At 36.6% G+C, this 13,082-nt stretch overlaps 1 protein-coding gene across 1 annotated transcript in view; it reads left to right on the plus strand.

Moving 5' to 3' along the window:
• Positions 1 to 13,082, plus strand: part of LOC308421673 (contactin-associated protein like 5-1) — a gene marked incomplete at both ends in the record, with an annotated part of 467,964 nt that overhangs the window by 7,978 nt on the left and 446,904 nt on the right. The window contains one exon of the mRNA XM_080918125.1: positions 2,655 to 2,839. Within this exon, the coding sequence (XP_080774251.1) occupies positions 2,655 to 2,839 (185 nt within the window). The remainder of the gene's footprint in view (positions 1 to 2,654; positions 2,840 to 13,082) is intronic.

Here is a 13,082-nt window from a genome sequence, read left to right on the forward strand (position 1 = left end):
AAAGCAGTTAACTAGGGCCAAGACTTAAGCATCCCTGTCCTGACTTGGACTTTGCCGGCAGCCTGCTCTGTCTGCACTTCAATGACCCTGTTTTCCTAAGATGTCCATTTGAAATAGTGCATTAACCTCTGTTAAGATCAGATGGCACAAACTGCCACCCTACTGAAGAATGAAAGAAAGATCTGTGTTCATAAATGCAAAATGAATTAGTGGTAAAACAGACCAGGGCATTTCTTCTGATCTCAAAGCACTGATGGGCTATTACAAAAAGATAAATTATGGTGGTTTCTGTTTGTTTTCTCTTTTTCATATATATGCATGTTAGACATGTGTGAGTACAGAGTTTTTCTTTTGTATGTATGTGGGCATACATACTTGTGGATAAATGTGCATCTCTATACTTCACCACTGATGTTGGAAATCATCCTCCATTGCTTTTCCTCTTTATTTAGAAAGGATGGGTCTCTCGGTTTATTCCAGGGCTCAGTGAGCTATGGAGTCTTGTAAAGCACTTTGCACTGGAATCCTCAGTCTATACTGTCCAGGGCTGGAAGTACAGTGATCCACCACACCTAGCGGGCATTTACTAGGGTTTCTAGTGATCTGAAATCTGGTCCTAGACCTTGCATAACAAGAATGTAGACTGATGAGCCATTGCCCCATCTCTCAAATAATGAAGTTTCAGCTGAAAAATATCTTCACTATTAAAGTAAATGAAATAAAAAAAGAAACATTTAAAAAGTCATAGAACAGGAAGATACCCTCAAATTTTATACTATGGAGATTTGACTCAATCTAAATTGGCAAAACAAAGGGTCCAAAGTCAGAGAATATGGCTTATGAAATGAGGAGACTGTTCAACTCTTCCTACATTGAGAGTGATACACGGTGAGTGGCAGAGATGAGAGAATCTCCAAAGGCTCACAAACTGGTTACTCCGGGATATTCAGTGGCAAATGAGACACACTGTGTAAAGCAAAATAGAAGGTGAACACTGAAGTTCAAGACTGTCTCTGAACTCCAAAGATGCATCTCCATATTCGGAAATATAATTGTGCCTATCAGCCATAAATTGTAGCAGGAGTTTAAATTGACACATCTTTTAAAGAAGTTGAACTAGCAGCAAACATCAAATCATACACTGCTGCTAAGCTAACATTCCTTCTGTGTTAATAAGCTGCATCATGTCATAAAGAAGCCTGGAGGGGCTGCTGCTAGCCTTGTCAACCAGCTTGTCCCTGCCTCCCTTCAAACTAGGAACCAGTTCCTCCAGGTTGGGCTGGTACTATCTCCTCCTGTGTACTTAGCCTCTTGTCTGTGTTTATGTGCTCATCTCTTGTAAGTATTATTCCTGGAAGACACCAACATTAAAGATCCAGAAGTTCCACCTCCCTCCATATCTTCTCTTTATATGACCATGATGGGTACTGCTAGATCACAATGTCCTTCAGAGGAAGGGAAGGGAGATAAGGGAATATTTATGAAGCATTAACATAATCTGACAATGCTGAGAATCGGAAGCTTGTGGAACATGTAAATAATAAATCAAGAAACAGAAGCAGATATTAATTTACAAGCCCTACTTTTCAAGTATGCTATGTGTAAAGTCCCCATTTCAGCTCCTGCTAGGAGACTGGCATTTTTACTCAGTGAGACAAACAGCACCATCTGTCCATACTGAAATTTGGAGTGAGCAGTCTCCAGGGAGATTAGCTATTCCTGAACCCTTAAGGTCATCCAGTGTCACCTGTGCCCAGGTGATTACAGATGGGGTTAAGGATGACACAGTGCCAAGAAGAGATACACTCATATATCATATTCTTAGTGGGGTGGGGACATATATGATTTTCATAAACTAAAATTATTGTATCAGAGGCTCAAATGATGTTTTATCTTGTGTTTGCTGTCAAGCTGATAGCTAGAGTTAGATCCTGGCGCACACATGACATACACATGCACATTTACACACACCCAGTCTCTCTCTATTTCTCCCTCTCCCTCCCCCCTCCCCACACTTTATAAAGATTTAGAAGTATCAGTAATGAGAGCTTCCTTTTAATGTTGAGACAAAATTTGTATGGTAGTGGCAGTCTTTACCTTTTTGGTGGAAGGACTCAATTCATACAGTAGGCAGTTAAGAGTTGTAGCTGGTATGGTTCTGTGTTTTGTTGTTGTTTTCTTTTGCGTGTACAGACACACTCTTTATGGCCACTGGATTGTTCCAATGTTGGGTCAAGATCTGCCCTTTTCATTTATAATCCTCAAAAAGTGTGTGTGTGTGTGTGTGTGTGTGTGTGTGTGTGTGTGTGTGTGTGTGTAATTGTTTTGCTTTTAATGTGGAAACTTCTTTTCAATCTTGTTTCTGTGGCCATTAGTATAAACATTCTTGTCACCATGCAATTGCTAATGTTCTGGAAACCTGGGAATGATTATATTTCCTGTTAAGAAGTGGGGTCCAGAACTGGGTTCTGGAACCTGAGGGGAAAAAAAATCATGCATGACTCCTGGTTAATTCTCATTAGTATGCAAGGTAGAGGGACAGCTCAAGTGGGGTTTGTTTGAGGGAACCTCAGGTAAGCAGCATCAGTGTTGTTGATGGGTGGGATTCAAAGATGCTGTAGTTAAGACTCCATTCCTTCTTCCTTTCTCTACAGATGACAGCAAAGCCCGGCTCAGCAGCACTGTGCCTTCAGTCATCCTGGGTAGCCTTCTGGATGACCAGCACTGGCACTCAGTTCTCTTGGAGCGCGTGGGCAAGCAGGCAAACTTCACTGTGGACAGGAACACACAGCACTTCCGGACCAAGGGTGAGACTGATGCCTTGGACATTGACTATGAGGTGAGTCAATTCTCCCCACAAGATTGGGAGATAGGCCTGTTAATAGAGTGTTTAATGACTTTCATCTAGGCTAGGCTGCAAGGGAGGAGTCTCTCAGGAAGATCTGCACTGAGGTCTGGAAGTGCCTTGGTCAAGCTTTGTTTCTGTGATAAGGTATCAACTGTATAAGTTAAAAATCAATACTTTTTTAACTCTCTGTAGGTATGTGTGTATGTATGTATGCATGCATGGATGCATGTTATGTATGCATTTGTGTGTGTATGTGTGCATATGTAATTATGCATGCACGTGTGTATATGTATGTATGTGTATGTATGTATGTATGCATGTATATATGTGTATATCCTGATATAATTTCTGTTGCTCTATCAAAACAAACTGACAACAATGGTTTATTTGGCTTATGATTCCTGATTAGAATCTATCATTTCAGAGAAGTCAAAGAAAGAACACAAAACATGGAATCCACAGTGAAGATAAAAGAAAATGAATGCATTTTTCTCTCTTGTTTATTCTCAAGGAGCTTCTTTTACATTTATGCAGTTCAGGGCCCAACTCATGTGATTGCATAGAGTGATTCTTCCTACCTCAATCAGCAATCAAGAGTCTCCTGCTGACAGGATAGAGCTCAGTCTAAAATAGACTCAATTGACTGTCTTCCCAGGTGATTCTAAGTTGTAGCAACTTTAAAGCATACCATAAAAATGTGCATGTGTCCTTAAGTGTGTGCATATATGTGGTGTGTGTGAGAGAGAGAGAGAGAGAGAGAGAGAGAGAGAGAGAGAGAGAGAGAGAGAAAGCGAGAGAGATCCTGTGTGCCCACATGTAGATATATATGGACTTATAGCCTCCCAGAATTACTGTTTCTTGATTACATATAACCACTCATTCTGAACAAACAATTTCAATTAGCAGGGCTAATAAAAATACAGAAAAAAATCAAGAAAATCTCAGCATGAACTAGCAAGATGGCTTATCTAGTAAACCAATATGCTGCCAAGTCTAATGACTTGAGTTCAGTTCCCCAGAGTCACATACCAAAAGTCTAATTTAAAAATTTTCAGGAGTCTTAAAATCTATATTTTTAGCAAGTCTCATTTGAAGTTTTAACTAATAGACTATACATGTTTTTCCCATTTCTGTGGTGTTAGAGATTCAACCCATAGTTTATGTTAAGTTGACATAAAATTAGCCAGAGCATAGGGATTCTTAAGTTAGTTTAAGTGGGAACCTGTCTCTGTGAATGTCTCTATTCCATGGGATGAGATGCTGAACTGTATTATAAGGAGAATGTGAGGTGAGTACGAGCACCCTCACTCTGTTTCAGAATCTTGGCTGTGGATGCCATGTGACTATTGAGCCATCTCCTTTTCCTATTGCTGGCAATTCCCTTCCATGATAGTATACCAAGCATTGAATACTTTAAGGATAAAGAGAAATAAACCCTTTCTTCCTTAAATTTCTTTATTAAGGTATTTAATCACCAAAAGAAACAACCTATAAGGGATTGCTTGACAGTGACACACTTGCACATAATTTAAGGCCCTGGTGGGATAAGGGAATAAAATTAAGGAAAAAAAGATAATGGGGAAAGTAGGAAAAGTCAGTTCTTCTTTTTCAGTCATCATCATGAGCCTTAAAAATATCATTTTCCTTGATGCCAACTTCTTCTCAGTATTGTACATAATGCCTGTTATTCAGTAACTTCAAAAGACACATTGACATCCTTTGTTTCAAAATGCAAGATACCATTATGCTTAATTTTTATACACCAAAAAAACTTTGACTATTTTCAGGTTACATCCTGCTTTACATGTACTTTATGTTCATTGTAATTAGTAAGATTTTAATGCACACTATCCAACCTTTAAAATATCAAGTACTGACAAAGATGTATTCATATACTTTTATGCAAAAATGCTTAAAATCTGTACATTTATCTTTATTCTTTAAAATAAAGTTGTTGAAGCTCCAAGAAGCAAGCTGGAGTGGCTATTTTAATATCGAATAAAGTAAATTTCCAACCAAAAGTTATCAAAAAAGATAAGGAAGGACACTTTTTACTCATTACCAGGGAAATCTGTCAGGAGGAACTCTCAATCCTTAACATATATGCTCCAAATAAAAAATCACCCACATTCATAAAAGAAACCCTACTAAAGCTCAAAAAATACATTTCACCCCACACAATAATAGTGGGAGACTTTAACACCCCACTCTCACCAATGGACGGATCAGGGAAACAGAAACTGAACAAGGACACTGCAAAACTAGCAGAGACTTTGAACCAACTAGAATTAATAGATATGTACAGAACATACTATCCTAAAGTAAAAGAATACACCTTCTTCTCACCACCCCATGGCACCTTCTCGAAAATTGACCACATAATTGGACACAGAACGAGCCTCCATCGATATAAGAAGATTGAAATACTCCCATGCATCCTCTCAGATCACCATGGTCTACGGCTGGTCTTTAACAACAACAAAGAGAACAAAAAGCCCACATACACATGGAAACTAAACAATGCTCTGTTAAAAGATAGCAGGGTCAAAGAAGAAATAAAGAAAGAAATTAAGGATTTTCTAAAATTCAACAAAAACTAAAACACAACATACCCAAACCTATGGGATGCAATGAAAGCAGTATTGAGAGAAAAACTCATAGCCCTAAGTGCTTCCAAAAAGAAACTGGAGAGAGCTCACATCAGCAACCTGACAGCACAGCTAAAAGCCCTAGAACAAAAGGAAGCAGATATACCCAAAAAGAGTAGACAGCAAGAAATAATCAAAATTAGTACAGAAATAGACCAAATAGAAACAAAAAGAACCATTGTAAAAAATCAACAAAACAAAGAGTTGGTTCTTTGAGAAAATCAACAAGATTGATAAAACCCTAGCCAGACTAACTAGAGGGCAAAGAGACAATATCCAAATTAATAAAATCAGAAAGGAAAGTGGTGACATAACAACTGAAACTGAGGAAATTCAAGAAATCATCAGATCAAATACAAAAATTTATACTTCAGAAAATTGGAAAATCTGGAGGAAATGGACGAATTCCTAGAGAGATACAAGGTCCCAAAGTTAAACCAGGACCAAGTAAACCATCTAAATAACCCTATAACACCTAAAGAAATAGAAGAAGTCATCAAAAGCCTCCCAACCAAAAAAAGCCCAGGTCCAGACTGGTTCAGTGCAGAATTTTATCAGACATTTATTGGGGATATAACACCAATACTCGCCAAACTATTCCAAAAGATAGAATCAGATGGAATATTACCCACCTCATTTTTTCAGGCTACAATAACCCTTGTACCTAAACCACACAAAGACCCTACAAGGAAAGAGAACTTCAGACCAATCTCACTTATGAACATTGATGCAAAAATACTCAACAAAATCCTTGCAAACCTAATCCAAGAACACATCAAAACGATCATTCATCATGACCAAGTAGGCTTCATCCCTGGGATGCAGGGATGGTTTAACATAAGGAATTCCATCAACGTAATCCACCATATAAACAAACTCAAAGACCAAAATCACATGGTCATCTCACTAGACGCTGAGAAAGCATTCCACAAAATCCAACACCCCTTCATGTTAAAAGTCCTGAAAAGAACAGGAATCCAAAGCCCATACCTAAACATAATAAAAGTAATATACAGCAAACCAACAGCAAACATCAAACTTAATGGCGAGAAACTAGAAGCAATCCCACTAAAATCAGGGATTCGATGAGGCTGCCCACTATCCCCTACCTATTCAACATAGTACTGGAAGTCCTGGCTGGAGCAATTAGACAGCAAAAGGAGATCAAGGGGATACAAATCAGAAAGGAAGAGATAAAAACATCACTCTTTGCCGATGACATGATAGTGTACTTGAGTTACCCCAAAAATTCCACCAGCGAACTCCTACAGCTGATAAACAAGTTCAGCAAAGTGGCTGGATACAAAATCAACTCAAACAAATCAGTAGCCTTCCTATACTCAAAGGACAAACATGTGGAGAAAGAAATTAGGGAAAAGGTACCCTTCACAATCTTCACAAAATCTATGAAATACCTTGGTGTGACTCTAACTAAGCAAGTGAAGGACCTGTATGACAAGAACTTCAAACCTCTAAAGAAAGAAATTGAGGAGGATCTCAGAAAATGGAAAGACCTGCCATGCTCATGGATTGGAAAAATCAACATCTTAAAAATGGCCATCCTACCAAAAGCAATCTACAGATACAATGCAATCCCCATCAAAATTCCAACCCAATTCTTCATGGAATTGGAAAGATCAATGTGCAATTTCATATGGAATAACAAAAGACCTAGAATAGCGAAATCCATCCTCAACAACAGAAAAACATCTGCAGGAATCACTATCTCTGACCTCAAGCTATATTACAAGGCAATTGTGCTGAAAACTGCATGGTACTGGTACAGAAATAGGCATGTGGATCAATGGAATAGAATAGAAGATCCAGAAATGAGCCCTCATGTATATGGTCACCTGATTTTTGACAAAGGAGCAGTAAACATTCAATGGAAAAAGGACAGCCTATTCAACAAATGGTGCTGGTCCAACTGGCACTCAACATGCAAAAGAATGAAAATAGACCCTTTCTTATCTCCTTGTACAAAGCTCAAGTGTAAGTGGATCAAAAATCTCCACATTAAACCAGATACACTGAAACTATTAGATGAGAAAGTAGGGAAAACCTTAGAACACATAAGCACGGGAGAAAATTTCCTGAACGAAACACCAATGGCTCAAGCTCTAAGGTCAAAGATTAACAAATGGGACTTAATGAGATTGCAAAGATTCTGTAAGTCTAAGGACATTGTCAAGAAAACAAAACGGCAACCAACAGAATGGGAAAAGATCTTTACCAACACCACATCATATAGAGGCCTAATATCCAAGGTGTACAAGGAACTCAAAAAGCTAGACACCAGAGAATCAAATAACCCTAATAAAAAATGGGGTACAGAGTTAAACAAATCGTTTTCAGTTGAGGAACACCGAATGGCTGAGAAATATCTGAGGAAGTGCTCGACATCCTTAGCCATCAGGGAAATGCAAATCAAAACAACCCTGAGATTACACCTCACAGCAGTCAGATTGGCCAAGATCTAAAACTCAGATGACAGCAGATGCTGGCAAGGCTTTGGAGAAAGAGGAACACTTCTCCACTGTTGGTGGGGTTGCAAGCTAATACAACCACTCTGGAAATATGTCTGGTGATACCTCAGAAAATTGGATATAGTACTACCTGAAGACCCAGCTATTCCACTTCTGGGCATATACCCCAGAGATACTTTAATACACAACAAAGATATATGCACCACAATGTTCATAGCGGCTCTATTTATAATAGCCAGAAGCTGGAAGGAACCCAGATGTCCTTCAGAAGATGAATGGATACAAAAATTGTGGTACATATACACAATGGAATACTACTCAGCCACCAGAAACAATGACTTAACCAAATTCTTAAGAAAATGGCTGCATCTAGAGAATATCATCCTGAGTGAGATAACCCAGTCACAAAAGAACAGACATAATATGCAGTCACTGATAGTGGGATGCTAACCCCAGAGGCCTGCACTCCCCCAGAAACAACTCACAGACTGTATGAAGTCAAAGAAATAAAGAAAACAAAACAAAAAAAAATTTGCAAAACAAAAAAACTTTAACTATTTCCATGTTACATTTTGTTTTACATGTACTTTAGCTCATTGTAACTGTTAAGTTTTCAAGGCATACAATCAAACTTTGAAAAAAATCAATTACTGACTAAAAAAATATATTCATATAGTTTTATGTAAAAATTATGTTAAAATCTGAAAAAAGTACTGGCAAAAAATATATAATTTTTAGCAAAAAATGTTTAAAATTTGTACATTTATCTTTGTTTTGTAAAATAAAATTGTTTTTATAAAAAAATAAATTTGTTGAATTAAAAAATGCAAGATATCAGGAAGATATTTTTGAATTGCTGGCCATGGAAAACTTTTGAGTACCCATATATTTCCTATGAAAAGTCGTATAATTGATTGAAGAAACAAAAGAGATCACAGTGAAGTAGATTTACCTCAAAGCACAGAGACATATTAAATGAACATAAAGGCAACATTAAGAAAAAAGAACATAAAATACTTATTAATTCCCAACATTATTTCTAAATATTTTAATGTCCAAGGTCTATTCTATTACCTAATTTACTATTGACTGACTAGGCATGTGTATCTCATTATTACATAGTTTATGAGGTCACAATGGTGTGACATAGAAATGATTTTTAGGAAAGGGCAACTCAGATAGGTCCGTCAGGTTATGAAGATGGAACTTTTTCCTTTAGGTATGCCTTGCCTCATGAAAAACAATCCTTAAGATTGAAAACTCTTCAAATGTTCCTCTCAATCAATGGCAGCTTCAGGAACCTCAAAATTTTGCCTAAATTTGCAGACAGGTTGCTCTAGACATCATAAAAGAAGACAAATTGAGAATGGTGGCAGACACCCACTGCAGTGGATGACAAGAATTCTGTGTGAGAAGTTTTTGTCCTTGAATATTAACTCAAAGGAGGTATAAGTAAGAAAAATCTTTTTGGGTGGAGAGCAATACTCTATTCAGCTCTTTTCTGCTGACAAGCTGGTATGAACCTAAAAACTCAAAATTTCAGTTACTCATGAACAAAACCATTGCAGCTCTTCGAATGAGCCGAACACTGCACTGCTGTCCATACTGAGGGTGGTTTTCATCAAAATACTTTCTGTTAAATGGAAACCACGCTCTAGCCTCTGACCTGAGCCCTTCATACCCATGACATGTGGACTCCTACAGTTAGGACCCACTGTCAGACTATTTCAGTGTATTTTTCAGATCTCCTATGTTATATTTTATATCAGGGCTAATTGTAGTACGCAGTTTTATTTTTATTTACCAGCTTTATCAAAATGTACGACTACTTGCCTGAAAATGTGGTAGTTACTGATCCTTCTTTTATACCTTATGATGATTTTAATGAGAAGTGAACATATTTTCATTCTTGGTCTCCAGGTAATGGAACTGATTGGGGAGGATAAAGAGATGTGGTCTTGTTGAAGGAGGTATGTCACTGGGGGTAGTGCTTTAAGATTTTAAAAACAAACAAACAAACAAACAAACAAAAAAACAAGCCATTTCCAACTAGCTTACTCTTTCTCCCTATCCTTATGTATAAAAAACAAGCTACTGCAACCGTCTCATCCCTGGCTGCCCTGTGCTGTGCTCCACCTCATGATGACCCTGGACTCTAAACCATTGAGCCATGATTCCCAATAAACTCCTGTATTTATTCATTTTTCTGTAATTTGCCAAGGTCATACAGTGCCAAGGTAATTAAAACAGCAATATGAATTTCGCCAAGAGAATTTAATGTGTTAAGTGGATCATCTCAAATGGCCTTTGCCATCCTAAAGAGTTTGCATCTATCTGTTTTCTAGATGGAACATAGATCAAACCTTAAAAAATGCTGTCAAACAGGAAGAAGCACAGAGAAAACAAAAAGCTCCTAGGAATGCCTTTCAAACACACATCACTGAAACTATGAACTCTAAATGATGGAACTATATGACAGATTTTCTCTAACCCTCCAGCCTGGAGCAAGAAGAAGGTTAGAAAGATATTTATAGGACTTTTGTTGTCTGATGTTCTACTAGTTCAACAGGTCCTTCCTATTCAAGAATCATGGGATCATTTAAAAAATACTTGATTATATCAGTTTTTCCATACACATTAGGACCAAAATTCATAAAAATTTAAAAAACATAAATTAAGGGAAAAATTTTAAAATTAACTAAAAGAAACCCCAAAGTAGATTTAACTAAAAGCTCTGAATATTTAATAATAAACAGGGGAGGGCTCAGTAAATTACATAATGTTTTTGGAGCAGACCCAAGCTGAACTTGCAGCATACAAAAGAGTAGCTTTCAACTTTCTACAATTCCAGTTCCAGAGGATTTGATGCTGTCTTTGGAACAACTCTGCTCATATAGAAGCACACACACATACACACATACACACAGACACACACACACACAGACACACACACACACGCACACACACACACACACTCACAAATTTAGACACATATTTTTCTTTAAAAAATTCTAAAATTTCGTTGTGAGCTGGAGATGGCTGTTCACACCTGCATAGGGACACTTGACAGGGACAGGCAAAGTGATTGCGCATTAATTTTATGTAATGTAGTGCATATGACTAACCTGGGCTACCTGAGATGAGTTCTAGAAAAATGAAGAAATCCTTTACACTGGCCAAGCAATCAAGTACAGAGGACTGCAAAAAACAAGCAAGCAAAATAAATAAAATAAAATAAAATAAAATAGAATAGACTTGTTGGAAGATGGGAGAAAGAGATATGAGATTATTTTGGCAAAACATATGATTAAAATGCATTATACATATTATATCTATATATAATAAATTGCAAAGGTATTAATTAGCAATATTAAATATACATTCCTATCATATTCATACAAGTTTATAATTAAGTTTATACAAATATTTTAGAAAATAAAATATTATTTTAAAAATAATTTTGAAGGCATGGAGGTCCCTCTAAGTATGACACAGATTCCAGAGGACTAGTAATAAAACATATGATAATTTTTATTTTTATAAATATTTTTAAAAGTCTTTCTATTAAAAAATGCAAGTTTAATGCTATCATATCTCTCTAAATTACTAGAAACATTGTTTTAAAATATAATATTTTTAAAAAGTTAACAAATATAGTTTTTGACAAATCAACTAACCTAAATATGAAAATAGAACATATAACATAGAAATATTAAATGTAAGTTATTTTGACATATGCAAAAATAAGATCTCTATAATTACCAAAATAGCAAATAATATGCTCTCGTGAAGGTTCATTCAGCCTTTCACTGTCTTGTATCATGGCATATTCACGTGATCACAAAAAAGACAAAAGCATGGTTGTACTTCAAAGTTGCTATATGATAAATACAATATTTAAGGGAACCATGGTTTACTCCACCCAAATTTATTTTCTCAAAATTTGTTCATAGTTACAAAAATAAATGTAATTGGATATGTGCTAAGAATTTAAAAGATTAGAGAGTTAAAAATAAGAAAGAAACATAAGAAGGAAAAGCAGTTGGCTACTCTTCTTCCAGTCATGTCCTGCTCCCTTAGTGGACACATCTTTCCTGGTCTGTCATGACTAAAGCTCACAGGCTTCACTGGCTGAGTAAACCAATGATATCTCGGGTACTATGAAGACTATTTGGTAGGTAATAAACTTATTTGTCAGATCCAACATGATTTTTATCATCTAAAGACCAAAGAGTGTGTGCTGTCAGCAGTAAATCTTACCATCAGGTTCTGGTGTATAAGCAAGAATAACAGTGGTAGTTTATATCATTTTAGGGAATTCTGATGAAAAAAATTGTCCATAGTTCAGAAGTTTTGATAATTAAAAATTTACGATCAATCTCATATTAGAGTAGTTCAACAGAGTGTCACAATAGATTTGAATGTGTCCACACACGCAAAAGCTTATTTTAGGTCTCATCTGAAATATGTCAGGGTGTTTCTGGGTCATCTGCCACAAGAGATGATGGCAGCCAGTGAGATGGTTGCTCTCTCCACTCAGTTCTATAACTTGTGGCTTAAAGGGGATTGGGTGTCCATGACGCACACGCCTCTTAGCGCTCACTGGTATATATAAATTCTAAGTGGAATAGACTTGTAGTTCCTCAAAAAAGTTAATCTCTCAGTTCAAATGATGGGCATCATCTAACCCTTCATTTAATTATGATGTTAACAGACAAGGGAAGGTGTATGAAAATCCGCAGTGTTTGGAATTTTGCTCTTTTTGCACAAATCAAAAAACTAGCTCAACTAAAAATTCACTCTTATCGTAACCATTTAATGAATCTTATCATGTTACTAATTTCAACTAGGTCAGAACTACTGTGCAGAAACATGCAAAATGATAATGTACTCACTAGAAGAAATTAAAAAGTCCTGTGTCTTCTGATATGTCAGCATCTGTCTCCATCTTTCATATATACATATGTGCACATATATATGCAAATATCAGTATACATACATGCATATTTATGTACATATACAGACATACATGTGTACATACTTAGAGACATATGAGACATTCTCTGTATAGTCCTGGCTCTCTTAGAAATTATTTTGTGG

Source organism: Micromys minutus (assembly GCF_963924665.1).
Source record: "Micromys minutus genome assembly, chromosome: 6".
Lineage (NCBI taxonomy): Eukaryota > Metazoa > Chordata > Mammalia > Rodentia > Muridae > Micromys > Micromys minutus.